This window comes from Tyto alba, unplaced genomic scaffold (genome assembly GCF_018691265.1).
Source record: "Tyto alba isolate M040663 unplaced genomic scaffold, T.alba_DEE_v4.0 Super-Scaffold_18, whole genome shotgun sequence".
Taxonomy (NCBI): domain Eukaryota; kingdom Metazoa; phylum Chordata; class Aves; order Strigiformes; family Tytonidae; genus Tyto; species Tyto alba.
This window is the reverse complement of record NW_024881280.1, coordinates 7,396,331-7,424,174: the sequence shown is the minus strand read 5'-3', so window position 1 is coordinate 7,424,174 and position 27,844 is coordinate 7,396,331. Positions and strand designations below refer to the sequence as shown.

At 47.9% G+C, this 27,844-nt stretch overlaps 1 protein-coding gene and 1 long non-coding RNA gene across 3 annotated transcripts in view; one reads left to right on the top strand and one right to left on the bottom strand.

Moving 5' to 3' along the window:
* The window catches only part of LOC116960978, a 30,545-nt gene extending 12,913 nt beyond the window's left edge, over window positions 1-17,632 (top strand). The window contains exons 5-7 of the long non-coding RNA XR_004406699.2: window positions 10,203-10,290; window positions 10,746-10,850; window positions 16,939-17,632. This is a non-coding gene — a long non-coding RNA (uncharacterized LOC116960978). The remainder of the gene's footprint in view (window positions 1-10,202; window positions 10,291-10,745; window positions 10,851-16,938) is intronic.
* Window positions 14,490-26,861, bottom strand: DLL4 (delta like canonical Notch ligand 4). 2 transcript variants are annotated; one of them, XM_042791161.1, is made up of 11 exons: window positions 26,067-26,861; window positions 25,668-25,931; window positions 25,157-25,214; window positions 24,089-24,358; window positions 23,012-23,072; window positions 22,773-22,903; window positions 21,168-21,337; window positions 19,855-20,074; window positions 18,669-19,377; window positions 17,836-17,944; window positions 14,490-16,378 (listed from the first exon to the last, which is right to left on the bottom strand). In XM_042791161.1, exons 1-11 carry the CDS (start codon window positions 26,118-26,120, stop codon window positions 16,373-16,375), a joined length of 2,052 nt encoding a protein of 683 aa, XP_042647095.1. In that variant the 5' UTR covers window positions 26,121-26,861; the 3' UTR covers window positions 14,490-16,372. The 2 variants fall into 2 exon arrangements, with proteins under 2 accessions (XP_042647095.1, XP_042647094.1); XM_042791160.1 differs by lacking the exon at window positions 14,490-16,378 and having other exon boundaries at window positions 17,672-17,944.
* Window positions 26,862-27,844: the final 983 nt, after the last annotated feature.

Sequence of the window (27,844 nt, the reverse complement as noted above, 5' to 3'; positions counted from 1 at the left end):
ATATGTGGTAGAGGAAGATTATGAGAGCAATTAAAAGAGCAATTGCAAGACGCTGTGCTGGCTGTAATGGAAGAAGGGTGTCATGGTATGGTTGTGCAATAGCTTCATGTTTTCCGTATTGCTCATGCTGGAATGCACCATGAGGTGAGAGGACTCAGTACCTGAGTAGAAGGATCATTGTGGCAGTATTAGTGATATATGTAGCAAAGGTTGCATCAGATGGCTGAGCATTAGCAGTAAAGAACATCTAAAGAGCCCTGAAGTTGGAGAAATCCTTGTGGGAAGGCCAGCTGGTGGCTATGCGTGCCTTTTCCCAGAAGACATCAGATCAAAATAGTTACAAGCTGAATCCGCCAGTTTTTTCTGTGATGTTTGCTGAGAATCTAATGCATTAGATTTGAAAACAAATAATTTCATAATCTGTGACCAGGTGAGTAAAAAGCAGCTATAAATGGAAAACTGAGAAACAACGACAGGGCAGAAAACAGTGTTGAGCTCTCAATATGACCCTGTAAATTGAAAATGCTAAAAACGTCTGGCATAGATTTCGTAAACAAGGGAGTTGAGGAACAACACAGTTTGAAAGCATCATTGGTTTTCTTCAAATTTTTATTGACAAATACTTTCCCTGGTATGTTGCCTCTGTATGAGAGACGTTAAAACAGCTGCTCAGATACTGTTATTTGTCTAATGTCATACCTATGGATCCTCTAAGAAAACTAGGCAGGCAAATTGCTCCTCTTCCCATGTAGCGTTCTCACCTATCGGGTTTTTTTTCCTCTGCTGATCTTTCATTCTCATACATTTCCAAGGGCCCTAAGCAGAACCATTTGCCTCTCAGCAAGCTCAAATCTGCATATGGAGAGGTGATGTGAAAGAAAGATGCTGATAACCATGACACCTGAGATGATTTTATGCCTTCAGTAGACAACAAGTACCATGGAACTATAGTGCTGACCTTGCTGTATTCATTGCCTCTAGCCTTGAGCATACTTCTTGCCTGAGCAGGCCCAGACATTGCATCAGTGTCCTCTAGTAATGCGTAGAACTCTTCTTACACCAGCTAATTGAGTCTAACTATCCCTCTCAGAGGCAGATGAGTAACTCTAAGCCCCGCTTTACACCTAGGAAGAACGGGAGGGGAAAGTGGCTTGCCCGAGTTTAAGCGGCAGCCGGTGTGAGCAATGTCAGAGTATCCTGTTTGCATGTGCCCCAGCCTTGTGCGTGCAGAAATTGTAAACTTCCTTACAGAACATGGGAGATGAGTTAAGCGTTGGGCTAATCCATTCTGTATTAGATATTATATCACTTTCTGGGTGCTAGGTAATGTGTTGAGACAGGCACGAGGGGAGCAGGCTCAGAGGCACAAGTGGCACTGCCAAGCAGAATAACAGTACTAGTGACAGGGTGGCAACAGTCTTGCACTGGCCTGCTGAGCACTGGCAGGAGGATGGCCTGGGTAGTCCGATGGCAAAAGGGATGCTGGCCTCATTTCAACTGCTCAGTCTGGCTGCATCCGTGCCCTGGTTGGTATTTCCTTCCTTCTTCTCTAGAGAAAAGACAAGATAATTTGAAGCACAAAGCCAAGCCTTTGCCCTCTGGAGGGATTCCAGGGCTGCAGATGGACTGGGCTCTTCTCAGTGCTGCTGGAAAGCAATTACATTTGCAGTTCAGGGGAAGGGAAGAGGAGGAGGGAGAGTCACTGAACTGACAGCAGGGATAAGAAGGTAGCTCATTAGCACATCATCTTTTCTGCACCCTTCTGTGTGGGAGCAGATCTCCATATGATGACATTCAGAGTCTGGCAGGAATGTCATCCTGAGCTAGTAGGAATTTCTCTGCAAGGAAGTGTGAGTGGGTAGGTTTAAAGAGATCGAAAGTGAGCTCCTCTGTGGTCCAAAGAGCATAAAGGTTCATCCTTCATGGTTGTTCTCAAACTTCACCAGCATCTGCTGACCTGGAATATGAAAAGGAGGCATGGAAGTAATAAGGTATTCATTAAAAAAACAAACAAAATCACCCAACAATAAAAAAACCCAACCTTCTGCTGCACATCTCGCCCACTTGTCTTGTTCCAGCCTTGGAGTGCACTCCAAGAAGTACCTATTTATTGCATTGTGTCTATGGTAAATCATATCTGGGAAAGATGGTGTCTCCATTTACTCTGTGAACATCCTCTGTGGCAGATGAATTTTTAAGTGAACACTAGCAGTAGAGAGCTGATTATGTACTGGGCAGCGTCTTGTGCTTGGAGAGTTCCAGTAGGAGCCATGCAGGAGACCTTGCTGTGTCTGTATGGTGTTCGTGACAATTTGGAGAGTGTGAGTACTCTGGCAGTGACATTGGCCTGTTTGGAACCCCACAGTACACAAATAATAGATACAATACATTTAATTATGAACTGAAGGGTGAATTCCTTACAGGCTTACTCAAATGACTTGTGATTGTTTAACAGCACTAAGGTGAACATTCTCTCATCCCCTGAGCACTCCCCATGGTCCCAGAGGAAAATGTAAATGAAATCATAGCTTAACCATTCCCTAAAGGAGGTAGTTGTGAATGGGAAGTGTGTGTGTGTCTCACCTGCTGGGCAAGCATAAATGGCTATGCACCAAAACAGGCCTCCATGGCACATCTCTTGTCCCTTTTTTTGTGAAGATGTCTGTGTTACATGTGAAAATATCTGTGCAAGGATCTCGAGTCCTTTTGTTGAGACAGGGGGAGGAAGGGGCAAGAAATGAACCCACACTGAAAACTTTTGAACCTGGTGGAGCACCAGGTTTAGACCAAACCTTCTTATTTTACCTTAATTATTCAGTCTCCTCGGTATAAATGTTTTTCAGCTCGGAGTGGGGAACTGGAGTGCCCACAGAACCTGCCCACAGGACCTACATTGCCATGGTGTGGTAATGCCTCTTTTTGGACAAGCAATCAGCTCTAGCAGTCTGGTTTTACAGCCAAAAGGAGGCTCCTCAGTATTGCCTTCAGCTTGTGTCTGTCCAGGAGCAGTGCTGATCGCTTGGGCACATCCTGCAAGGTGGTGGTGACAGCAAGCTGGAGGGCAGAGCTGAGGAGAGGTGTTTGTCTTTAATGGTAACACAGCCTCCACTCACAGGGCATCTCAAAGCACTGTACAGACATCTGTTGTAGCCTCCAGTGGATAGCAATACCTGACGGAGAAGGTAAGGGACGGAGAAAGAGGGTGAATTCTGCAGAGAGCAGAACAGTAGGAGTTGGGAGAAGAGAGAGGGAATAGATGCCACACCCTGAATTCCTATGATCCTGATTTATATCCATGTAACTCTGCTGGAGTCAGTGCAATTACATTAGTAGGAAAGCTGGCTGAGAAATAAAAAATGAGCTCCATGTCTCTTCACCAGTTGTTCTTTGTACTGTCAGCACAAGCTTTCTTCACACTCCAGAACGTGCTCCAACCAGGTTATAGGAAATTGCATGCTGCAACTGTTCAGCTAATGCTTTTTATACATACAAAAAGCGGAGGACAAGAGGAGAAAACAAGATGTGTGCATCAAATACTGCACAGGTTAATGCAAAGGCATTTTGGACCTAAATACCCAGCCCTAGAAAATTACAGCTGGGGCTATTCAGCACCTTTAAGGCAGCTGCGTATCTGCCTGAAGAGGCATTCCCTTTCCTTTGGCAACTGCAACCCTGTGGACACGGGGTGGTGGGGTGGCTGGACTAGCAGCATTAAAATGAAGGTGGTGTTTATGGAAGTGAACAATTAGGTTAGGTTAGAAGGTGGCATCCACCCTTCTTGTGGTAAATGGCTGGTTTCTGCAGGTCTGGGGTGGGGTCTTCTCCTGTGGTATCCTGGGTGGTTGCACAGTGGTGTCTTGAATGCCTCTGCCCCCCTGGAAAATGACTCGGAAAGGTTGGAGAGCTGCAGGTAGTAAATCTCAGGAAGGAGGTGGCAGGGCCTGAAGGAATGAAACAGAAGCTGGAGAGAAAGAAAAGCAGAGGTGGACACTGAGGAATCTTGTTCATAGTAAGTGTGCTCAGTGCAGCTGCTTGCTGTGACATGCTGATGCCTTTTGCTGTAGGCTTACAAATACTCCTTAAATTACTCTAACTGCCCCTTTGTTAGTATAATTTCCATCATGTGTGTGAGCCTGAGAAAAAAAAATTGAAAGCCAACCAGCCATACCCCAAAGCATCTATGCTGCAGAAGTGACTAACTGTGCCAATCTCTGAGGGAACATGGTGACATCTTGGTTGATGCCGGTGACTCTTCCCCTCTGCTCTGCTCCACTCTGGGGAGACCCCCCTGCAGTGCTGGGGCCAGCTCGGGGGCCCCCAACAGCAGAAGGACACGGAGCTGCTCGAGCGGGGCCAGAGGAGGCCACGGAGATGCTGGGGGGCTGGAGCAGCTCCCCTGGGAGGCCGGGCTGAGAGAGTTGGGGGGGTTCAGCCTGGAGAAGAGAAGGCTCCGGGGAGCCCTTCGAGCGGCCTCCCAGGGCTTAAAGGGGGGGCAGGAAAGGTGGGGAGGGAAACTGGATCAGTGGGTGGGGATAGGATGAGGGGTAATGGTTTTAAACTGAAAAAGGGGAGATTTAGATTAGATCTAAGGAAGGAATTCTTTCCTGTGAGAGTGGTGAGGCGCTGGCCCAGGGTGCCCAGAGCAGCTGTGGCTGCCCCCTCCCTGGAAGGGTTCAAGGCCAAGTTGGATGGGGCTTTGATCACCCTGGTCTAGTGAAAGGTGTCCCTGCCTGTGGCAGGGGGGTTGGGACTAGAGGATCTCTAAGGTCCCTTCCATCCCAAACCATTCTGTGATTCTGTGATGCTCTGATCTTTAACCAAACCTAGAGAAGCAGGTGGCTTGCTCTCCCCACCCACCTCCAGGCTGCCCTGGGAGTCAGGCTCTGGAGCTGGCAGTCCCACGGACACGTGTGCTGCCTCTCCAGCACACCTTCCAAAGCCCTGTGCTCCCCAGCCCCTCTTCCTTTGTGCCCTAGTAACAGAGATTAAATATTGATATGTTAACGAGCCTCTGACAAGAACCACAATGCTGTGCAGCACAGGCTGCTGTTTGGGGGGCTGGAGCTGGTCCCTGGCTCCCCGAGGGCTCCGTACCAGGGACCTCAGTGCTGCTGCTGAGCCAGGTGTACAGGTGTCCCCTAAAGCAAAGGGACCCCTGAGAAACCCAGAAATCTTTCTGCCACCTCAAGGTGCACACCGGAGGGTGGCTGCTCCACCACCTTCTAGTTCAGCTATTTTCAGTCAGTTTTGTGAAAGCAGGCTGGGGAGGGATGCAACTTGCTGTCTCTCACACAAACCTTTTTGTTAGTCAGCTTGTCTGTTGTCACCGAAGAGCTCCTGGTGCTACAGCTGCAGCCCAGGGCTCCTGCTCGTGGCCAGGGGGAGCACACCAGAGGAGTGTCCTGGGGTGGGAATCTCATACTGAGGGGAAACAGTGCTGTTCGCTTTCTCCCCACTCCTGCTGCTCGGCAGTAACCCTCCTTGTGTGGAGCTGCAGTCTGAAGCTGAAATGTGAGCAGTGACTGTCAGAGAGATGCCCTTCCTGGCCCTGCACGCCGGCACTGAATTAATGTGCATTGCCTGGCGTACCGCATCATATGCCACGTGGCAATAAGTCACCGAATTCCCCAATCCCCTGGGTTTCTTAAAGGGTAGAATTCGCTTTATCTCTTACAGCTTTGGGAGAGGGCGTTAGCTTTCAGTCTCATTGAAAATGCCCAAGTTGCATACCCTTGGCTGCAGGGGCCCATTCTGAAACCTTGTCTGTAACGTGGGTTTCCATGCTGCACACCCTCTTCCCAGGACTCCAGCCTGTCAACTGTCCTTGCAGACAGCATTTTGCAATGCCTCAGTGCACTTCCCATGGTGATACAGACTTCTTATTGACCAGGTCATTTGTGACCTTGCTATTGTGATCCCAGAGCTGTGCAAAACCTTCTAACTCTGTTAACAAAGTGCTTTGGCCAGGCATCTTCAATCTGTGACCGTGCAACAATGCAGCTGTATTCCTGATATTAGTAAGCTGTCCCTGCAGCCCCAAATCTTGCTTGCAGTAACAGTGCATGTCTGTGGCCGTGCAGCACAGGGCATTTTATTCTTTTAGCCCCACTATTCTATTCCCCATTAACCAGAGCACACAGCGACAGAGCACTGCTGTGGCTTTAGTTACAAGAGACCCTACAGCTCAACTCTGTTAAGGTGCCTCTTGTGACAGGCAGACATAGTCTGCCACCTACCCTGAGCCTTCACAGCCTCAGAGCTGCATCTCAGGCTCCGACTACTCTACAGACCTCTGCTGGCTAAGCAGTGCTGGTCAGGGACGCTGCATTTCTGGCTCCAGAGGGACTGCGAGGCTGCCTGTGCCCATCCGTGAGCGAGGCTTTTGGAACTGGTGCAAATACATAGTCCCTTTTCCCGCTGCTCTCCCTGCCCTCCGGCACAGATGAACGTGCTCAGCTTTCCAAAGACAAAATGTGAGTGCAATAGCTGGTACACGGCGAAGAGTTCCTTCAACACCAGAGCTCTCGCCACTCCCATGTGCTGCTGGTTTGGATTTGCATGTTATGATCTGTTCCCAGCAGCGTGCCCCACAGTTACTCATGGTGGGACAGTCCATAATGAAGGTAGTGTACAGAAAATGCCCTGATACCACTGCCTGCTCAGATTCCTGACGACAGTGCTCAAATGGAATAGCCATAAAGCTTTATGCTGCAGTGGGACCGCTCATCGTGGTGCAGTCTCATTTCCATGTGTTCTAGTAAGAAAACTGCTAGTTCAGAGCATGCATATGTCATATTCATTTAGAGTCAGTTAAGGAAATTGGCTTTTATTTTTTTGTTGTAGATCAGTTATTGCCACTTTGATATCTTCATTCCGCAGTTCAGGATGTCCAGGGTCTTTCCTATGCTGCATCTCAGAAGCACCTGAACATTATAAAAGCTGCAGCAAAGGACAGTTCCTTCCTCAAATAGTTTACAGTTGTAATAGACAGGGCAGGCAAAAGGTGAAGGAGCAGGGTTGCTTTTTTTTTTTTTTTTTTGCCTGCTGTAGATGAGATGTGAGGAAATAAAAGTGCCAGCTCAGGGTTTCTCTGGCATTCTGCTAAGCGTAAATGGGCACATGCCTCTGGTGTATATCTGCAAATGCTATTTCTTTTTCTTCATATTTGAAAGGTGGTGACCTGACACAGTAAGTAGCTGGTAATACGTGTTAGCTGGGTCAGGCCCTGAAATGGGTACTGGATGCTAAAGAGGATTCACTTAATCTGGCTGTGACAGGTCATTGCTGCAGTGACTGCAGGAGAGCAGGTAAAGGCACAGGCCAGAGCTACATAACAGCTCCTAGGAGGCTCCTGTGTGCTTTAGTGTGAACTGGTATTAAATGCAGATTGTTCTCCAATGTCTCCCTGACCCCCAGCCCCTTAAAAATCAGAACTGCAGAGCGTTTGCTTTCTGCCAGCCTGTAGACTGCTCCCTGTCTCCAAGAGATGTCCAGGATCCTGTTAGGATTTTGGGTACACCATCAGGCGGTTGGCGGGAAGACAACAGTCCTCCTGGGGTTTGGGAAACGGACCCCTTCTGGGGTCTGTGTGGTCCTTAGGTGCTTAAACAGGAGTGTAGAGAGGAGGAAGGTGTTCTTCCCACCCAAGCCAGGGAGCTCACCTTGGCATTAGAAGCTGTGACAGTCATGGAGAGATTGAAAGGACTCAGCTGCCTCAGGTACCGAAACAGGACTGGGGACATAATTTGATTGCAGGTAAAGAGACAATAACACACGCTTAAAATGCCCTGAATAGAGCTGAGGAAGGCATAACTAGAAGTAGCTGGACTCTGAAAGCAAATTCAGCTACAAAAGTGGAAGCGTTTCTACCGCGGGGGTGATTAGCCGCTGGGACTAGCTACTGAGGACCTCATTAACCCCCCCGTACTTTGATGCTTTAACGTGCTTTCCCACAGCGTTTGCTTTAGCCAGCTCTGTGCCAGGTTGCTGAGTAAATGGAAAAGCCTGTGACATACAGGGTGACTGAAGAGACGAGCCCCACGAGTCCCTCACACCACCACCTCCTGCATCCAGCCGGCTCAGGTGCCTTGCAGGGCACCTTGCTGCCTTGCGCTTGCTTGCAGTAAAACCCTGGGAGTTACCCACGCCTCGTTTCTTTCTCTCCCACTTCATGGGATGCGTGAAATGCAGTTTTTTAGCCTGGGACTGGGCACCCAGGGAGAGGGAAGATGCCGGTGGGGGTAGAGGGCTGCGCTTCACACAGCAGCCTGCCGCCAGGCCGGTGTCGATGGTGGTATTTTTGTGTGAGCCGAAAAGGGGGGGGGGGGGGGGTGCTGGGAAGCTGGTTCAAGCTTGGGAAAAACAGTTGGCATGGTTGTAATCGGGCAGGAAGCAGGAAACGGCGTCGTGAGGTAACAAACAGGAAGCGATGATGGCAGCGCGGCCCAGTTTGGGCTCAAACCCAAGGAAAGCGCTGCTCCGCTGCGAGAGGAGGCGGCGGGAGCGACGTCTGCCTCCACGCCTGCGTACCACTCTGGCCTGCCCAGGCGCTGCTTACACTGAGCGGCTATTTAAACAATAAGACAAGCCTGGTAAAGGCTTATTTGCACTTCCGCAGCTGCGAGGAGTCTGAAGGATATGAATGAGTCCTCGCAGCATCCTTCTGAGTCGTGTTAGCGTGAACAACGCCACCTTGCATGTCAGGAGAGGAGAAGGGGCAGCCAGCGAAAGGGAGGCTTTCTCAAGGACACGTAGGGGTTAAGCGTCCACATCCCGCTCCCTTCAGCGAAGCATTGCCTGCTTCTCAAATTCACGCCTAAGGATGCCTCTTGCACAGCCCAAACCGTCTTAAAAGGTGGTTGTCAGGTTTCAGTTAATGGCGTTGGCCGTTCAAGAGTCACCCTTCGCTTCCAGTTATTTCAGCCGCCTCTCCGGGGGAGAGTGCTGGAAGGGTCTACCTTTCTCCCCGAACCCTAGATAAGCCACATGGTTGGCTTAAACTAGACGCTTCACGCTTGGATGGCTGTGGTGAGGTGAGATGAACCTGCGTCTGCGGAAGGTGACTGAGAGCAGCTTGTGGAGCAGCTGCCCAAATGGCAAGGAAATGCTTCCTCCCCACGTATGACAAATGTGTGTCTGATGTAGGTGCTTTTTAACCGTGCTGTCTCCATGAAAAAGGAGCTTCTTTGTGATTACAAGCACGTGGGCATTTCTACCTGTTCCGAGGATGTAAGTGAACTCTGCATTGTGAATTGTATCTAGAGGTTTGGAGAACTTCAAAAACCTCTTTCTAAGCAACTTATGACAAATGTAAATATCATTCATAGAGGGGAAGAAAAGAACCTCTGTGATATAAGGAGACGTGAGTGGAGGAGAAGCTATTGATGAAGAAGCTAACAGCAGGACCTGGTGGGCTGAATTGAAAGAGGGGGTTAAAGTAGGGCTATTTCTTTTGTAATTATCATGCTTTTATCCTGTGTGGGTTTCTCCCCTCCCAATACATTTTGTTCAGATTGTCTCGTGTTTCTTTGCTGACAATCTTCCAGAGAACAAATGAGTTTATGGGCAGGAACAAAAAGGCTTTGGCAATGCTTTGGTATTTTCTGCCAATGCAGAAAATGTAATGCAAATATTAAACTGTGTTAATAGAAAAGGAATTTCAAATGCACGGTGATTCATATTTGCACCAGGAATTTTGACTGAGCTCACAAACCATTGTGGGAGCTGTGTGCCCAAGCACAGGGATTGTCAGGGCTCTTGCCTGGTGATGGGAATGGTCAAATCCTGTTCTGACTGGTGATGGCCTCTCCAGATGTAAATCCAACTCTAAGCAGATCTGTTTGGATGTTAAATATGGGTTGGTTTAACTTAATTTGTAAAAACAAACATGGTGCCTCTGTGACCTCCTAGGAAGGTAGTTAAAAACATCATCAACAAAACCACTGCGAAGCCAGACAAATAACAACTCAACAAATAAGTCATAAAGCACAGATAAAAGATATCCTCACCAAATAGCCTCTCCTCAAGCTGCGTGTTTCCCTCATTTATCTGTGTATTTACAAAACATGACTGTGAACAAGCTGCTGTTTTGTACCTTGGGCCTCCTCCCGGGAATGACCTGGTCCTTGTGCAGAGCAGCCTGCAGGGTGGGTTGGCTGCAGGGATGGATGGAGTCTGAGCATTGCTTCCATCTTGGTTGGCAGGAGGAAAGACACGATGCTTGCAGAGGAAAAGAAGAAGGATTAAGCCCTTCTGTGGTAGTTATGTGCTACACTGCTACCTACGTGAGAGGTGAGTCCGTTACTAATCTATGGTGTACGGAAGAGAGAAGGTCGTTGTGGGATCGTCTGTGTGATGCAGGTCATATAACATCCAGGGTTATGTTAGCTCCAGCTGTGGACCACTCTATTTGCCTTAGCTGTTAGGTCTTCCCTCTGCCATGACATGTCAGAAGCCCTGAGTGACCCAGTCAGTGGGGAGGATGGTGAGATGGAGGTTTGGTGGGCAGGAGTCATTTTCCAGTCCACTCCATGCCCTGCAGCTTTAAACTTCACCTGCTCTTCTTCCCGCCCAGGGGCACACTCCTGCAGTGTGGAAAGCTGCACAGAGCCTGTCACCACCGAGTCCCTCGGGGACATGTGTGGAGGGTTGCTGGAAGGCAGTGAAGACCTCTGGGTGGCAGTGACTGCCGGGGGAGCCTTGGAAGCAGATCAACATTGTGTCTCTTCCCCCTTGCATCTCCCAAGGGCTGAACAGCTCATCGAAGGGGATGGCTGATCTCTCTGTGGAGAAGGGAGCACCTCTGAGAATGTGATGGTCTGACATCAAGATTTAAAAAGGAAGGGACAGAGGTATGTGCTGGTCACCAGAACCAAATGCTGTGCACTGAACAATTGCTCTAGCGCTTGACATTATTGCTCTGTACACAATAATTTGCATGGTGAATCAGAGCGTTCCATCCTCACCCTGCAGCACGGCAGGCCACTGTGCTGCAGAAATATGCCCCAAAGCTGCACAGGGGAAGAGGAGCAAGGACGGCGATGGTGGTAACACCAGCAGAGGGAGGAGAAAGAGGAATGGTAGTTTTATGGTGCTGAGTCACACTGTTGCCCAGATTAAGTTTGAGAGCAGAGTGGGCAGGATTAGAGCAGGCTCAAGAGTGATCAAGGAGAAATCTCACTGCTGTGGGTGTCACTGGCCAGCAGGATCACTACCTGCAAGCTCTGGCAGCTGCGCTGGCAAAATTTAAACAGAGAGAGTGTGGAGGAGAGTAAATCTTGATGTTGACTCTTCAAAGAGGCTGTAAAATTGAAGTTATGAAAATAGTGAAGCGTGGCAGAGGGCCACTGAGTTATGTCGGTTCTCCACAACTGGAGTTTGGATTGTGAGCAAAATGTGCTGGGAGTGTCGTATCTGCTGCATAAAATCAATATGGTATGTGAGATAAGGGAATGACAGGCAAACACAGATACGTAACTGTCGCTTAAGTCACTGCAGTACCGGTCTGTTAGTGAACTGCTGTGCCTTCCTCATTTTAGCAAGGACTACTGAAAAAAGACTGAGGAGCAATGAAAATACCTGAAATGTGTTTTTATAGAGGTGGTTTCTTCTGTTGGACTAGATGGTTGCAATTGCACAATAACTAATGCAGCTTTTCTCAGCAGCTCTTTCAAGGCTGAGAGCTGTTGCTGGAGAAGTATCATGCATAATAAATTGCATTCTGCAATTCTGCAATGTCCCATTTTAGGCATGTCCTGTATTAAGCCTAATTTCTACAAGCACCCCTCACCTACACCAACCTAACTGAACTCTGTGCCCTGTGCTGTGTTTGCATCAGCACAGCCCTGCTGCATGTTGTCTCAGCACCAGTGGGTGCTATAGTTACGGGTATATCCCGGCATCTGTTTCCCCTAATCAGCAGACTGTTTAAAGAGGTAAATGATGAAGGGCTGGAGCCAAACACGGAACAACTCAAGTGAAGCACCCCCTTCACTCAATCCAGCTCTGAAACTGTTCAGATGGAAGGGCTCTGCGTGGCTGTGAAATAGTGTCTATCAGGTGCTAATACAAGGAAACACCAAAGCGTTTCTCAGTCAGGTGTCCATTCGTAAAATGGTTCATAAACCAGTTTTGTCACGTTGCTTTTAAGTGGGTTTCTGCAGTCTTTTAAAACTGAAAGCCAAGCTTAGGTGCAGCCCTTGAGCCAAATCTTGCCATAGTCAGTGCAAATTATGTTGAGAGAAGTTAGTCGTACAGTTGGGTCTGAGACCTCTATTAGCTTGTTAAGAGAAAAGGCATTATTTGTCAGCAGTACGTTGACAGTCCCAGCATCATCTGTCGTCCTCAAGAGGAATCTCTGAAGTCCAGGTTGAGTCTTTAGAGCCCAGAAGGATCTCAGAGCTCCTCCTAGTGAGTTCATACACGGTGGCTGGGAGATGGGCTTGCCTCGGGGCGGCGGGCAGGCTGATGAGCTGTCAGTGCACAGCAGCCCTCCGTAAGGAAATTTTGGGCCAAAGATGTGGGTTAAATCCAGGTCATATTATGCATTCAGCTAACTTGCTCCTAGTGTCTTTGGCAAGGACTTGGGGATGTGCACACGTGCATAGATTCACATATGCTTTCCATCTCCTCCTGTGTGGAAGCAGGCACCGCTCCTGTTTTTCCTGTGTAGGATCTGTGATCTATTCTGGTAGCTGCATAGTGCGGTACTGCCTCCAGTAAATATTCACAGATTTCCTTGTAAGCTGATGCCTTTTTTTCTTTCCTCTCTCCTGTGTGGATACACAAAGGCATGTGTTGTACCTGCTTTACCCTGTGGGATCTACATAATCAGGTCCATGGGTTTTAATGGATTTCAACTCCCTTCTGTCCACGGATACCGTTTCCTGTCTCCTTTTGAGCAGGAAGAGCCGAGTCTTTTTCGGTCTTAGCATTCCTGCTTGCCTAGGCTTTGGGAAGAGTTCTCTGGCTATTTTCCTGTTTGATTTTTGTGTGTGTTTTGTTTTAAGCAGGACAGAGTGCATGTGTGTATGTAATCCATGTGCTCAATTAAGAGAGGCATCTGTTGGGTTTATTTCACATTGCCGAGGAAGGACTGCAAGCAGGGAGCATCTGCTCGGCTTTTTGTCAATGGCTTGTTTTTCATAATTTGCTCTACAGGGTGAATGTTTGGGGAGGGGGAGGTGGCTTTTTATTTCTGAGTTTCATCTTAAATTTATTTTTATGGTAGCCAGGGAAATTGGCTGGGATTTGAAAGTTAGTTTCTCTAAGAAAAGAAGTGAAGAGGGGGAAACAAACCCATCCAAAGTAAATAGTATTTATGTAACCTTAATAATACACTCAGAAGGACCCTTATAAACCATTATTTGCAGTATTTTAATGACAAAGTAAAAATAGTTTGTTACGGTGCAGTTTTAACGCCAAGGGGTTTTTCTTATTATTTTTGTTTTGTTTTTTTTTTTTTTTTTTTTTAAAAAAAAACTAGCAAATTTTGGTTGGATTTTATTTTTGGGAAAGATAGGAAAAGCATCCAACACTAAGATGCTTTCTTGGCATTTTGTCAACAACAACAACAAAAAAAGTCTGGTTTTAAAATAGAGCAGCAGTGGTTTCCTGTTCTTATAGCTTTTGCTTTTGTCCATTCAGATGATGACTGTATTGCACCTAGCTGATCTAGATGGAGATTTAATTGACTGTAAATGTATGTGCTTCAGAGGCTACTAAACCTGCTGGGAGTGTTTTATACAAATGTGCTTTTTACACTTTTTTGTGTGGAAACGTTCTCCAAAAGGGCTGCGGAAGATAATGACTCTGTGAGATGCCCTGGGAGGACACGGCTGCTGGTATAGCGTAGGGAACTCGGGAGGAGAAAGCTTGAAAGTCCCCCTAATCCCACAAATGAAAGACAAATCTTACCCCTTGCCATCAAACAAGGATACAGTCGTGCAAGTCTAGATGTAGATGCTGTGCAAGTGCAACCTGAGGGCAAGATTTGGGTCTTCCTTGAAAGTATTTAAAGAAATAGGATTTTAAAAAGTAGTAATTGTATCTTGTTCTGTAAGCGAACCCCAAGCCAGCACATTTATTAAGCTGCTTTGAAATGGTATTAAATCTGTATCTTGCATGGCCCAAGTTGTCATGGAAGAGTGAAGCGTTAATAAAAATAACTTTCCTGACAGTTCAGTCCCACTCCATAGCAAGAGAATATATACATATATATATATATAATTCAAATATATGGCAATATAAATATGTATAACGTTTGTCAGACGAATGCCACTCATCTAAACAACTTTGTTGTCATCAGTTAACAGTATAACTCTTTTATAAAAAGCAGCCGGCAGCAGTTGGTGTGCAAAATGTAAATGTAGGGCTGACGGCAGGGAGCAGGCAGACAAGATTACTTCTGGGGCTTCAGGTAACCTCGGCTGTCACGGAATCATGAAACCTGAAGTGTAAAAGGACAAACCACAGAAAACTTCGTAGTAGCAGGAAAGTATTTTCATTGCTTGAAAAAAAAAATAAAATTCAAACTTTGTCATCACATTAAAAACATTACATGAGAAGTAATAAACATATTTACACTTCTGTTTTGATTATAAATATACATTATATACAAAATAATGTTATAAAACGTAGAAAGTTCAGTGCTTCTGATTCTTTTTTTTAAATTACTGAAATACTAGTCTTCAAAATAAACTACAAACAGACAAACTAAAACCCATATTATTGATTTCTGAAGGTCATCTTCAAAATGGTCCTACGTGGTCAGAGCAGAAGGTCAGTAGTGGACATTATGAAGGGGTCTTGTCTGCACAGTTCAGGGCAGTAGATGGGCTAGTCCAACAGGATTTACAAGGGCAGGAATATCGCTGTCCCAGAGATAGCACGGTCCAGGTTTCTTCGAAGAGATCTTGTTTCCTCCCTCCTCATTCTGCCCCACCCCACGGTCTCATCCCATTAGTGGCACAGCATTTTCCATTCAGGTGCCTGGTATTATTGCAGTATGTACGTATATAAGAAAAGAGCTTCTGCACACCTCTGGTTTCCAGGGGCAGGCTTCCCCTTCTCCGCGTAGCGTGGGTGGGTATGAAAGAAACAGGCTGAGCCTAGAACCTTCTAACTCTAATCTGTCTGGGCAGAGGGCGTCTCAGTGGGTGCTTCGCTACTGGGCATTTGGAACCGGGATGAAGGGCAGGAGTTGGAGTTTTGCAACCAGATGGAGAAATGGGGAGGGCGGGGAGGGAAGGTCACACTGCTGCTTCTCCTTCAGAAAGTAACAGCTGCAATTTTTAGACTATTTGCAGTAGAAGGTGGCACCTAATTCAGAAACACGACATAAACCCCCAAATTTGTGTCAAAATAAGGCCGGGGGGGGAGAGAATGAGGAAGGAGAAGGAAAAAAATAACGTCTATTCACAACCACTGGTAGTGCAAAGGGCATGAAAACCGCTGAGACAGCTCAGCACATAAAGGTTCTAGGAGCTGATTGATTTTAAACGCATTTGTAAGGCTTGAAATTGAGCTGGGATCACGCCTCCTCCTCGTGAATGGGGAAGAGGCAGTAAACATTCCTTCTCACAACTTTCCTTCTCAAACGTTTAAATCCACGAAAATCCTATCCCATACTGTGGCTTGGGTCAATCAGTTCTCCAAAGCATCACCAAATGCGATGACATGTAAATTCGGAATTCCTCTTCCCTTCCTCCTCTCGCCCCGGACAGAGTCGCCAGCACATGCAGCAGGAGAGAGGAGACGCAAACAGACGTGTAGCAGGAAATATCAACCACCCCTGCCCAATACTGTTCAGGTAACTGCAAAAAGAGCAGTCAAGTCTCTGTTTGGGCTTGTTAGATTCTCTTGACACCTTTTAGGCACTTTGAAACCCAGAAAAAAATGGAGACCTTGCTTATACTGTATCCATTATCTGCATAGCAATGTGTCTTTCTTCACACCTTCCGTGGCAACATCTGTGATAGTTAAGTGCCTCCTCATCTACCGGCACCTCCCATAACCAGAGTTCTGGAAAGCCAGGGGTCTGTCCATGAGGAACTGGCCTCAGTATCTTTTAAAAACAAATTAAAACAACAAAATGTTTAACCCCTCTCTCTTCCCTCTGCCTCCCCTCTTCTATAGCCAATGAGATTTCTGGTATCAAACTTCAAACAAGGGCAGTAAGAACAAAAAGGTGTATTGCATCTTTCAGTAAATTCACAGTCTGTCCAGTTCACCCAGTTCCATCCTCCGCCTGAGAGCAGCAAGTTGCATGTAATTAAAAACAGTCCAATCCAGTTCTGAATTGTAAACAATGCAGCAGGAATGTCCATCTACTGGCATTACCAAATCTGAGGTGCAAATGGGCTGATCTTCAGTCTTATACCTGTCGGGACATAAAATAACACCCGGAATGAGAAGGAAGCACAGCATACAGAGTATTACAGCACTAATAAATTGTAACTCAGGTATGCCAAACCAGAGCAATTCAAGCCAGACGTTACTGCAGTTTAACTATCAGCATTCAGTGGTTTTGGCTGGGTCCAGAGACAAAGAATCACCAGCCAAAACAAAAAAAAACAAAGTCATCTGTGTGATAAGTAGCCTCTCTACCTGGACCAAGGGAAAGAACGCTTACAAATCTGGGTGCTTAACGGTAGGTCTCTGTAAAAAGCGTATGGTATAGTTAAATAGCTCATGTTCAGAAACATTAGGACTGAATGATGTGGAGAGGAGTTTCAGGGGCTGTCATTCTGAAAATAAAAACACCTCTGGAGATGTCTGATGTAAATCTGGGAGTCTAGCTTTGGTCAGCAAGATCTTCAAAGGAGGATATGGTATTTAGGTCAATTAATGGGAATGAAGCATCTAGCTGTCATTGGTATCTTTGAAAATCCTTTCACTTAGTCTTAAACTTTTAATACTGTTGGTTGACTTGTGTTCCAGCTTGCCTTCAAGAGGAAATCTGATATCCACCCTGGCAAGGGAGACAGAGGCCTGCAGATCTGAGTTCACAGATCACTGCTACATGGCACGGCAAGCTTCTCTTTCCTGGAGTCTGAAACTAGTCCTAAAGATGGCTACACTGAAGAAGGCAGGTATTAGTTAATGTCAAATTACTTTTGACTTCCATTGAGACTTTTTCCAAACGCTCAGTAATTCTTCAGGAACTGGTTGGTTCCTCAATAGGTGCTTTTTAAGGTCTTTAAAGTCCAGCGCTAGGCCCTTCCTTTTTCGTGTATCTGTCCTCTGACTTTTCAATATAACATCAAAGTCTAGATGTGTTTATCAATAACTGTGTTAACTTCTGTTAAAGAATACATAGCTGGAGCTTAAACCCCAAGAGGCTGAAATTACCTTTCTACAGACTTCCTAGAGGGCTGTTACGCCTATCCACTAACACATTCAGCTACCTTCCATCTTCTGCTGGAAAGCTATAGTTTTGCCTGTTTCCACAGAACACAGATTACCCATTGTAGTCATGGGAAAAAATGTGGCTTTATATCAACAGGCCTATGAACGATTATAATTTGCATTTTTGCTGACTACGTATCTAAGAGGAAATAATCCTGCAATGTGCTGAATTTTAATGGGCTGATGTTCTGTGCTTTCGTCTCCCGCTGACTTATCTAAGCTCAAAATCTCTTGTTTAATAAAATCAGAGCTGCTAATTTCTTTATTTTCCCCACCGTACGGTCTGCGTGGGCCACAAAAGAGGAGAGGTGAGTGCTGTGAAGCATCGGGATCCCTGGAAATAGAGTAACCTTCTCAGATGCAATTCTAAAGGATAATTTACCCCTTTACTTTGTGAATTTATGCCTGTCCACCTGTGTACTTACTTACCTCTGTGGCTATGATGCACTCATTCCTTTCTTCTGTTATCACAAAGACGGATTGGTACATTGAATCCCTCGGGGAGCATATCGCTGATATCCTACATTCCGGCTTTTCACTAAGGCAGGGCAGAGAGAAAAGAACGTTAATTGACTGCTAACAAGCCTGACTCTCAACATCTACCATGAATATGGAGAGGGGAATGAGATAGCCCTGAAGGTGTGGGAGGGAAGCGCAGATGATGAAGTTTCACATGTTCTCTATGATAGCAGGACATTAGACTAGAAATTGGAAGTGAGGAATAGCTACTGTCTTCCTACGCTTCTGCCATGTCCAGCCTAATAGCGTGCTCCTCAGACCCCTCGGTGGAATGGTCACAAGCAGGTCCCAGACAAGCCTTTCAGTATGTGTATCAGAAGACTGATGAGCCAATGAATACCTGCCCTTTTCTTTTTTTGAAAAAGAGGCATTAGTTTTACTCTATCATTCTTCTCAGTAAACAAAATACTTAATCACTGTACGCCTTAACTGTTGTTCCTCCAAGATCTACTGAGGAAGGCAAGACCTTCTCACTTTCACCACTGACCTAGCCACTCCTGTCCCCCTTCGCAGTACCCATATTAGCAGCACCCTGCACAAACACTCGATTTAATTGACTTGGCTAAGGATACCACTTGGCTGTGACACACATACTCCCGTACGAAAATTCCTGGCTTTTCTCTCGTTTGTTATGTGTATTATCTGCTCAAGATTTCTTTTTTCCTCCCCATATTTTCTCATCTGCTTCTAGACCGGTATGATGACGAGGAGCCTTAAAGACTAGAGGAAGACTGCATTCTCACCTGTGTAGTCGGAGGGGAGACTTTTCTCCTAAACACTTTTCACTTTTGTAGTATTTATCTTCCTGCGTCCCTCTACTTGTCAGGTCTTTTACCAGATTGTAGTCCAGTTTATGATTCTTGGGTTTGTAGTTTGATTTCTCCAGTCCACAGTCCACTTCAAGGTCTTTATTTTTATTGGTGTTCTTGAGCTGGGACGCTGGAATGAGATTGTCCTTCTGGAAGTCAGACAGGTTGTTCATTGTCTCTAAGTCCTGCTCTGGGTGCATCCTCATCTGCCTGATGACCATGGCTATCATGCAGAACAGTATGAGCAAAGCCACCAGCCCCACCCCCATGGATATAGCAATCCAGGGGACTGGTTTAGGAGGGAGTGTAACGGGCACTGAATAAACTGGCAATTCGCAACGGTTGCCCATGAAGCCAGAAGGACAGTAGCAGACAAAGTTGGCACTATAAAGTCCGCTGTAGCATGTGCCTCCGTTCTCACATGGCCCAGAAGCACATTCGTCTCTGGTTTTGATGTCACAGTTCCTGCCACTGTAGCCTGGCAAGCAAGTGCAGGTGTAGTCGTTGATCAGGTCATGACAAGTTCCCCCATTGGAACATGGGTTTCTGGCACAATCATTGATGTTTATCTCACATTTCTGACCAGAGAAACCAGCCCGACAACGACACACACGAATCTGACCAAGGTAAAAGCAATTGCCATCTGAGGAAAAAAAAAAAAAAAAAGTAAAATAAATAAAAATAAAATTAGTCCATGTGCACTTAATTCAGAAACCTAAACTTCTCCCTGGTTAGCATTTTATACTATCTCAAGAAGAGGGAGGTCATTTTACAAAACAACCGCACGTCTAAAAGTTCCTTCTAGCTTACCCAATTGCATCACGATGCCTTAAACATATGCCCCTTCTAAATATGTGATAAAGTCAATTTAATTTACATAATTCTGCCATCTTTCCCCATCACAAGATAAACCCTGTGCACTGTTTTATTGCATAGAAAATGCCAGTGAAAGCCTCCCCCCCGCAGCAAAAGGCTAAAATTAGGGTAGATGTGAAATACAGTGGGGGAGAGGGACTGATGTATTAGAGGAAAAGTAGAGGTCAGATTGGATTTCTATCGCTTCTGCACTGAAAAGCACAAACAAGCCAGAGACACAAGGTTCTTTGATAAAAAGACTCACCGTTTGCACACGGGTTGCTTGTGCACCTGTCTACTTTTTTTTCGCAGTTTGAGCCTGTGAAGCCGAAGGGGCAGACGCAGGTGTAGCTGGCCCCTTGTTCTTTTTCCAAGCACGTGCCACCGTTAAAGCACGGAGAATCTACGCACGTCAAAGCGCTGTGCTCACAGTGAGTGCCGTAGTAGCCAGGGGGGCACAGGCAGTGATAACCGTTCTCCATGTCCTACAAAACACAACATTAGGCTACTGTTATTTGATGGCACCAAACGATAGCTGCTTGCACGCTTGTTTTCGGTCGGCAGCAAGCGCTGTTCGGTCCCTTCTCATCCACGTTCGGATGTGACAAAAGTGACATTTGGAGAGTAAATAACTGCAGGCTGGACTATGAGGGGCAGAGCTGCGAATGGGCCGTACTCAGCGTGTAGGAGTAAGCGTGTGGCTACACCAGCAGGGCAGATGCAGCTGGAGGGAGCCTGCCGGCAGCTAGACAAAAACATTACTACCACCACTGCTGACTAATGGGATCCCCTAGGTCCTCCCAGCGCAGAATGGCACGTGCCGAACTACACAGCGGCGATCAGGACATTTACCCTCAGCAAGAGAGCCCAATTTTTTGCTTCACGAGGGCATACGTTGTTTTGTGATGGATAAGTCCCACCACTTGGATCACAACAAAACTCCTTCTTCTTTCCAAGTACTGTACCTGCAAGGCCTTGGGAGAAGGGAGGTAGGGTCTTGCGCTACTAGCTCTAATCTAAGCCAGCATCAGATTACATTTGATATCTATAATCAATCAGTCTTTATCAACAAGTAGGATCAATCATTGACTGAGTCTGAAAACACACTGAAACACTAGACTGCGGGAAACGAAAAATGCAGGACCCTGTTTCACAGAAAGTGTTTCAGCTGATTGCCCTCATTCTGTCTGACACTACACTCCCATAGCAGAAAGCATAAGTTTTCTTTTGTTTGCTATTAAAATACAGACTTAGCACATTTCAGTATGAACCTCGGTTTGAGAAGCTTATTTTTTACAGATCTGCTCCCTCACCGACCTTGGATCTTGCCAGCCTCTCATAATGGCTGCCACAGAAACCTAAGGATCAGTTGACTGGTTCTAATCTAGATGATACATCTCCTCCAGTAACAGACTTCCTCCCCTGACACCTCTCGGGAAGGGTTCAGTATGAGAGTTGTGAGCGTCAGTAATGAACCTGTGTACTATCGAATTCCCATTATGTTGTTACAGAACCATGTCTGAAAAGGTATACTGTGGCTTGCTTCACACAAAGACTTTACATTTAAAATGCCCGTACCGTGCAACTACCGCCATTCCTACAGGGATTGCTGTCACACTCGCTGATCTCATGTTCGCAGTCAACACCGGTGAAGCCAGGTTTGCATGAACACGTATAGCTGCCCTGGCCAGTGTTCATGCAGGTTGCTCCATTTTTGCATGGTCTGTGGTGAGTGCAGTAGTTCAGATCTGCAAAAATACCAGGAGTTAGAGAAAACGTCTCTGACAGCTGGGAAAAATGCTTTAGCCAACAAAAAAAGACAGAATTTTCAATGAAGTATTTCAGCTTGCCATCAATAGGAATATGGGAGATGATTATCCAGGTTATTATCAGGAATAATCAGATGTTTCAGATTATCATCCGTTTTAAGTATTTCTCTATGTCCACCACTGTAATACGTGAGCTCTGAATTTTGAGAGACCTGGCAAAAATTTAACTTTCTTAGTGCTTTGGTATACTCCCCCTTTTTTGTGTGCATAAACCCGTTGGCTGCCATGGGATTTAGATGCCAAGTTGGAAAGCGTACTTTGTAAGCGTGTGCTCTCCGACAGACACGCCACAGCACTATGGAGACTTTGTGAGCAACATGTCACATACTAAAACAGTGAGTCCCATCTCTAAAAGGTGTGCTCTGAAGCACATTCTGGGGAGGCAGGAAGGAAATAAAGATGTTTTGCCTTAGAGATTTAAACAAACACTAGAAATCTTTTATTGTTTATTTACCACGCTCTCCTGTTATGAGTGTTAGTAGTTTAAGCTGTCTAAATGCTCTGCCAAGCTTGACGGTCCCGTTTGTTTTTTTTTTTTTTTTCCTTTAGAGACAGAGGTTAAGCACACAAGTTCATAGGACATAAGTAGAAAATCTTTATTATCTCTATAAATACCATAGAGTAATTGGAATACAACTGGTTAATAGATAACTACAAGCAGAAAAAAACCTGCAACTTTACTTTTCCTGCTTAATTCAGTCTTTGCCATCTTAATCCTATCACTGTCTTGCAAACACTTAGCTTGCTTTGAGCACTTAATGATCTCAGTGCCAGCAGTGCATATACGGCCTTGAGGACATGACTGCTCAGCTGGCTACAGTTCAGTGATTCAATGGGTTGAATAGGTGGAAGTGGTCTGGTGTACCTTAAAATGGAACCTGTACTTTTCATTCTTGCTTACATGATTTTTCTCTCATGCTCCAGACTTATCACATGAGTTAACTTCCTTGTATGCAAAATAAGGAAGGCCCAAATGATGGTGTTTACTGCTGCTGGAAACTGTTTAGTAAATTGTTATAGTTGTGCAGGGAATAAGTTAAACTTAGCTTGAGCAGGCAGAAAACTTGCCCGTTCAACACTCATCCAATCTGTTGGGTTTTTTCCTCCAAGAGAAAAACTTCGTTTTTTTTCTTTCTTTCAAGAGAAAAACTGCAGCTACCAAAAAGGTTTGCTTGTTTTCAGACAAAATTACTACAAATGCAAGAACTGGTATCTAAGACAGTGGTGGTAAAAACTGATGCCCATGAGCAAGAACCTTGAAGAAATTTAATTCTAGATCCAATGGGTCAGATTCCTTAGTCCAGTACTGAGGAGTACCCAGTCTAGAGCCATAAGCGCAACCTTCAGAACTAACCTTGATCACAGAAGAGGCCACCCCATCCCTCATCACATATGCACTGCCATTGTGTTTTACAAGTCCCGTGGCGGCAGCCTATATGGGGAATGCATTCATCACAGTAGCGGCCTTGCCAACCGGGACGACAGCTAAAAGAAAAGTCAAATTAAAACATTAATGACATGGAAAAGAGTTTAAGCTTCTATTACAAGGTGACATTTTAACTGAAGTTCAGATTGCAATTGCCATCTACTCACATGCACTCTCCAGGCTTGTTGCAATACCCATTCTGTTCAGTACATCCAGACAGACAGATGGCTGTAAAGACAACATAAAAAAGCAGAAATGTTTAGGTAAACACACACGGCACTACAGAATACAGTCTTAAAAGGGCAAATGCCAGCTTTTAAAAAACACTTTGAAAAATGGTTTTGCACTTCCAAAGCTTTGTTTTAAAAAATCTCAGTACGGGGAGTTCTGGAGCAGGGGGAAGTGAACAAGGAGAGCCAACATTTGACAAGTTGTCCTTTAGTTTTTCTGTTTATACAACAAACATGAACTCTTGCAACTCTCGCTAGAAAAGGAGCAAGAGGAGGCGGCTTTGGCTTGTGCTAACGAAGGACTGAAGAAACCCAGTGGGACCCTGAGCTCGCCATAAAGATTCCCACTTCTACACTGCAACACCTGTCTCATTCTCCTCTGGCAGCAGGAACAGTGGGAGCATTTGTGTGGGCAAGCCGCTATAGCATTTTAACTCGGACTAGATACTGCTGATTTGGGGATATCAGCCAAGATCCCTTCTCTCTGCTAGCTAGCTGGGTCTTTGCCGCTAACGCTCACAGAGGCGAAGCGCAGCGTCAGGAGTTGCAGCCAACGGGGGCAAAGTCCTCGGCAGGCAACTTTTTCTCTCCAGACAGGAAAGGTCAGCATGAAAACATGGCCCCAAAGATGAACACAGGGCCCCCCGCGCCTCCTGGGTAACTGTGCGCAACGCTTGGTTACAGCCGCGTCAAGGCCACCGTGTTTTAACGGCCGACCGCAAAGACAGCTCCAACCAGCGTTGGGCCAGCTGGCAGAACTCAACACAGGGACACATTTTTGGGTCCAGCGTCCGCCAAATAAGCTCCCTGACGCCTTGGGGTGGGAGGGGGATGCGTTTCCCCCAAAGGCCTCTTGGGCGTCACCCCCCAGCCCACGCTAACCCCTGCGTAGGGAAGCCCAAGCGTGGCCGGTGCTCCTCAACGCGCCGAAGCCTCCGTGAGCTCTCCAGGTCCCGCCTGATGCCCACCAAGGCCCCGGGGTGTGTCCCCAGCCCCGGAGCGGGGGGCACTTACGCTCGGTGCAGTACTCGCCGGTCCAGCCGGGCAGGCAGGCCAGGCTGCCGTCCGCCTCGCAGACGTAATGTCCGAAACGGTCGTCGCGGCGTTTGCAGAGGCGGGAGCAGCTTTCGCCGTAGTAGTTCTCGCTGCAGACCACCCGGTAGGAGTAGCGCAGCCGGGTCAGCGGGCCGCTCTGCACGTCCTGCAACCAGTCCTCGCCCACCGCCAGCGACCGCTGGATCGACATCTGGCTGATCAACCAGTCCTCCGAGGGCGGCCGGGAGCCTGCGGGACAGCGGAATCCCCCCCACCCAACCCGGTGTCAGCACCCAGCGGGCAACCCCCTTTGCGTGCTGTGTCACCCCACCGCCACCGCCACGAAAACCGCCTGCCCCGAGCGATGAGGCACCCCGAGTCCCGATGGGGAGGCGCGGAGTGGGGTCCCCCCCGCTCGCATATATGTGTATATATAGATATATGTATATAGGTGTAGCGGGGGGCACTAACCCCGGCCAAGGGGGGCTTAGCGGAGGGGCCTTTGCAAGCGAGGGCCGCCGTGAAATATCCTTTTCCTCCCCGCTCAGAAAAACATCCCAAAGCCATTATTCCTTTTCCAAAGGGCGGAATTCGAGCAAGGTGTAAAATACAGGAAAAGGCGGCCGGGGCTCGCTGGCAGCCTCCCGGCTTTCTCACCGCAGCCCGCCTCGCTTTCCCACGCCAAAAATAAACCGGAGGAAACGCAATTGTGTTGGGAGATTAGGGCCGGGGCAGAATCAAAGCGGCCCCTGATGGGTTATCGTGAGGGGGGGGGGGGGGGGCACGGGGCGGGGGGGGGAACACGACGGGGTCCGGCTCCCGATGGCGGGATAACGGCAGCCCGGGGGGTTGGGTGGTATCAACAGCTGAGGTGGGGGCGGCCATTAACTGTTTCGGGATGGGGGGGGGGTAAGAACATGGAGGGGGGGGGCGCGCGCGCACACACACACACACACACACACACACACACACACACACGAGACGCGCGCGAGGGGCTCTCCCGCCACGCGGGCGCCCCCTGGCGGCGGCGCGCGCGGCCGTAGTCACCTTCCGGCAGGTAGTTGGCGGGCGCGTGCCAGGCCTGGATGATGAGGGAGAAGGTGCCCTGCAAAAATGGGGGGGGGGGGGGGGGCAGAAAACCAGCGTCAACCAGCGCCTCCAAAACCCGCCCCACCCCCTCTGCCCCACCCCTGCCACACCCACCCCCCTGCCCCGCCACCTGCCCCTCTCCCACGGCTACGCACCCCCCCTTCCCTTATATCATCCCCTCCCCACACGCCCTCATCGCTTTTATTTCTCTTAATAACATTTATAATCCCCATATTGCTTCTGGGCTGCATGTGGGTTTTTTTTTTATTATTTTGTTTTTTTTTTTTTTTATTTTGTTTTGGGGTTTTTTGTTTGTTTTTTGTTTTGTTTTTGTTTTTTTGTTTTTTTGTTTTTTTTAATTTTAAAGGAAGTTCTGGGGATAAGCCTAAAGGCGAAAGCAGCGTGTCACCCTGCCCCGGCCGCCCTCCTGCCCCGCCATCGCCACCGCGGTTTCCAAGCGGGATCTCACCGGCCACGTGAAGTTAAAGGGCAGCTTAATGGGGCTGTCAAATCTCTCCGTGTCCTTGATGCTGAAGGAGTTTATTCCCAGAACCGGGGTGATGATGCTGCCGAAAGTGCAGGAGCCCGGGGAGACCACTGCCTGAAAATGCTTCAAACACACGCGAAAGAAGGTCCTGCAGTGGGGGGTGCAGGTCTTCCCGCTGGCCAGGGACCCGTGGCTATTCACGAATTCGTGCAGCTCCAGCTGGAAGACGCCAGAGCCGGACACCCTCTGCACAAAGGGGAGACACACAAAATAGCCAAATCAGACCTTACCCCGGCTTTGCCATGCAAACTTGCTTCCATCACCCACTTTACATTTCGCGAACCCTTTTTTTTTTTTTTTTTTTTTGCGATGTGCGATTACCTGCTGCAAAATCATTAACAGAAACGTCAAGCCAAAGATGCGCAAGGCTGTCATCCTTGTGTTATTCAAGCTTCCAGTTCTTAGTGGGCTTAGTTTTCCTCCTGTATTCCTCAAATGATCCAAGCAAGCACTCCTCGGTCGAGGGAGAAAAGAGAGGCGTCACGGCGATTCTCCTGGATCAACCTGCTCTTCCAAATATTCCCCGAGCACCAGCAGAAATCGGAAGGTAAAATCCAGGTGTCGATCCGTCCCCCTTCAGGGAATTAATCCTGCAGCCAACCGCCGACCTCTGATCGCTGTCGTCGCCTTTATAAACTCCAAAGCCGGGTGGGTTTGGTGAGAGACGCGGAGGGGAGTGCTTAGTGTGGAACCGCTCCTCCTTCAACCGGTGCTAACAGCGCTCAGTAAATGGAAAACTTGCTTCCCTTCGAGCTGTTTATATAGTTGCCTCGTATCCTCGCAAGCTCATTATGTAAACTGTCAGTCAGACTCACGGGCGATCCCTCCCCTTTTCCATCTTTCCTTTCTGGAAAAAAAAAAAAAAAAAAAAAAAAAAAGAGCCAAATGTTGCGGAGAGCCCTCATATCCAGAATTAATACCCTGCCGCCGCTGCCGCGCTGCCCGCCGAGGAGCCGAGCTGATTACGAACGAGCCCAGCATCTGTTGAGATATTTACGGCGCTCGCTCGGGGAGAGTTCCCTCGAAAATCCACCGAGCAGCTTTCCACAGCGACAACAGGGGATGAAATGTTTAAAAAGCACCCTTCTTAGTTTGTTTGTTTGTTTGTTTTCTTCTTCCCCCCCCCCCCCCCCCCCCCCCCCCGCCGCCCATCTCCACGGGTGCCCCCTCCTCCGCCCGCCCTCTCCCCGGCCCGGCGGGCAGGAGTTGCCCTGCCTTGGCGAGGGCTGGCCCCGGGGAGAAAATAAAAGTAAAAGTAAAATTAAAAGGGTGCTTCGGGCACCCGGGACAGCCCCGTCGCCGCCTCTGGGGCTCAGCGGTTTGCTCCGGGGGCAACCGTGCCGCCGGCCCGGCGTTATTCCTCCCACCCAGGGAGGGGGGCGAAGGGGGGGGGGGGGTGTGTGGGGGTGATGGCTGGGAGGCGGCCACGGCGGGGACCTGCAGGCGCTCGGTCGCCTTTCCAAAATCCAGGTGGCCCAGGTCGGCGGCGGGGACAATGTCTGGTTTTCCTGCTGCCCCAAACACCCCCAACCCCCTCCAAAAAAAAAAAAAACCAAAACCGAAAAAACAAAATAACGGGCAAAGGGGGGGACTCGGGCGCTTGCAGGCGAGTGGGGACCGCGGGGCAGTGGCCGGTGCGTGACCGTGGGCTGGCGTGTGCCAGCAAAGCCCTTGGCCTGATTGCAGCGTGCGCTTATTGTTGGGTCGCGTGTCCCTCATTAAAGCCAAGCACAGAGAAGGCCTTTCATGTGGCTTTTTATTTCAGCTTGTTAAATGGATGGGAGGCCGGAGGGGGGGGGGGGGGGAAGGGAGAGATAAACCCTCAGCTGTATGATAATGAGGTCTTGCCACCTTTATGCCAGCGCCCGGCTCGCAAGGCTGGGGACCTTGCCGGCGTGGGTCACCTGGGGAGCAGCGAGCAGCCCTCCAGCCTCTCTGCTCGCCCAAAGGGTCTTTCCTTGCAGCGTTAATTCCCCAGTCCAGGATATTTTTTTTTTTTGGTCGTTTCGTTTTTTTTTTTTTTTTTTTTTGGAGGGAGGGGGGAAATAAAGGCGGAAAGCCGGGGTTCTGGATTGTTTGGAGGCGAGGCAGCGTGGGTG